General features: G+C 18.4%; 2 protein-coding genes across 2 annotated transcripts in view; one reads left to right on the top strand and one right to left on the bottom strand.

The window, feature by feature from the left end:
- Positions 1-55: 55 nt before the first annotated feature.
- PRSY57_1320000 (hypothetical protein) lies at positions 56-2,092 on the top strand (the record flags this gene model as incomplete). Its single annotated transcript, XM_012909136.2, has 1 exon — positions 56-2,092. The coding sequence occupies one exon, from the start codon at positions 56-58 to the stop codon at positions 2,090-2,092; it is 2,037 nt and encodes a 678-aa protein (XP_012764590.2).
- Positions 2,093-2,177: 85 nt separating this feature from the next.
- Positions 2,178-2,268, bottom strand: part of PRSY57_1320100 (hypothetical protein) — a gene marked incomplete at both ends in the record, with an annotated part of 10,754 nt that continues 10,663 nt past the window's right edge. Inside the window, one exon of the mRNA XM_012909137.2 lies at positions 2,178-2,249. Within this exon, the coding sequence (XP_012764591.2) occupies positions 2,178-2,249 (72 nt within the window). The remainder of the gene's footprint in view (positions 2,250-2,268) is intronic.

Consider the following 2,268-nt stretch of genomic DNA (forward strand, 5'->3'; position numbering starts at 1 on the left):
GATAGTATATATATACATTTTTTTTTTTGATTTGTAAATAACTGTGTCTAATTTAATGAAAAAAATTAACAAGAAAAATTGCACTAATAATGATGAGAAGAATCTTTTAATATATGACAAGTCTAGTAAAATAGGATGCATATATTTTATTGGTATGAGTACAAATATGTATCGAGGGAAAATTATTGTTAAGAAAAATTCTATTAGTGAAAAGATTATTAGATATACTAATTTAAATGATCATTTATTATTAATAAAGAATGGCGATTTTAATTTTAAACAAACAGCAATATTAATTAAAGGTATAACGGCATTATTACATAGACAACTTGAAGTATTATTAAGTGATTTTTATTCTATGTATAAAAAATTATTATATAGTAATTTGAATATAAATAAGAATAATATAAATGGTATGATGAGAAAATTAAGAAGAAATAAAAAATTTAAAATAAAAAAAAACATTTTATCATTACATGATGTAGATTATGAAAATAATGATAGGAAAGATTTATTTATGAAAAGTGGTGGAAATTATTTATATAAAAATAAGAATATAGCTAATATAAATGATATATTATTAAAAGAAAGTAATGAATTACATTTAAACGATTATAATTTTGGAAATGATGATTTCCTTAATGAAGAAAATATGATATATAAGGATATGCTTACAAACTCATCATCTTTTCAATATTCTAAAGTTAATAATTTTTATACAGTTAATATGGATATGAATAATTTTAATACCAACGCTTTTACGCAAGATATAAACACACAAAATAATATAAATCATACATTAATTTTTAATGAAAAAAAACAAAAAGATAATATACATAATATAAAAATAAATAATATTTCTAGTGCTAGTTTGTTTACTAGTAAAGATATTAGTCTTAAAGAAAATGATTTTTCATATAGTGGTATGATGAATAGTATTATCTTTTTCAATAATGATATTATTATTAAAAATAATATAAATGAAAAATATAAAAATGTAAACCATGAACTTGAAGAAAATAATTACCCAAAAAAAAAAATTATAAATAATAATGATATAAATAATAACAATATAAATAATAATTGTAGCAATAATAATAATAATAATAATAATGGTAAAAAGAGGATACATTCAGAAATAGATGAAGAAATTATTTTAAAAGATAATGTATGGCTTGATTTATATAAAAAAAATAAAAAATATAAAATGTCTTCTATAAACCATGTTGATTACAATTTTAAACAAATTGATTATTTTTGTCTTTCTTTTTTAAATAAAGAAAAACAAAATAAAAAATATAATACATATAATACATATAATACTATACCTTCTGTTAGTTTTTATAAACAAACCAAAAATTATATATCATTAGACGCTAGGAAAGATTTATATAACTTATTAGATATAAACGTTCTACAAAATCAAAAAAGTAATATGCAACCTAATAATCTGAAACTTATTCATACCAAATCATCATTATCATCTTCATTAAAAAGAAAAACAAGTAAAGATGATTTAAACTTTGAACGACTAAGACAACATTTTAATGAAAATCATTTCTTAGATATTCATTTAGGAAATAATAATAATCAAAACATAAAAAAAAGAAAATATACAAAAAATGATTCTTTAATAGATAATTCATATGATATGAATTATGATTTTGATCAAATGAGTGATTTAAACAATAAAATATATGATGATAATGAATCAATTCATTTTAATAATAATAATAATAATAATAGAGGACAAAATAAATTATCATATCAATATTATAATAATAATATCACATTAAGTGACAACTTTAAAGAAACACTTAGTGTTCCATCAAGTAAGTTAGTTAATAGAAGATCATGTACATCTTCACAAAATACTTATGATGAAGAATTACAAAAATTAAAAAAATATATTTCCAAACTTACTATATACAATCATAATATTATAGAATTTGATAATATATTTCCTCCAAAAAAAATATCAGATAAAAATATTTCCCTCATCTTTTATAATTTACTCGTACTTGCATCAAATGATGAATTAGATTTAATTCAAAACTTTCCAAATAATAAAATTCTTATACAAGTATATTAAAAAAAAAAAAAATGTATATATATACTATCAATTAATAAATTTTTTTTTTTTTTTGTGTTTACACCTATTTCTCTCATTTTATATGTTAACTTGTTATGTTATATTTCATCTGTCTAAGAATTAACAGTATCTTTGGGACCAAAACAGTATGTTTTACCTAAATAATGAGAAAAAAA

The sequence above is a fragment of the Plasmodium reichenowi genome, chromosome 13 (genome assembly GCF_001601855.1).
Source record: "Plasmodium reichenowi strain SY57 chromosome 13, whole genome shotgun sequence".
Classification (NCBI taxonomy): Eukaryota; Apicomplexa; class Aconoidasida; order Haemosporida; family Plasmodiidae; genus Plasmodium; species Plasmodium reichenowi.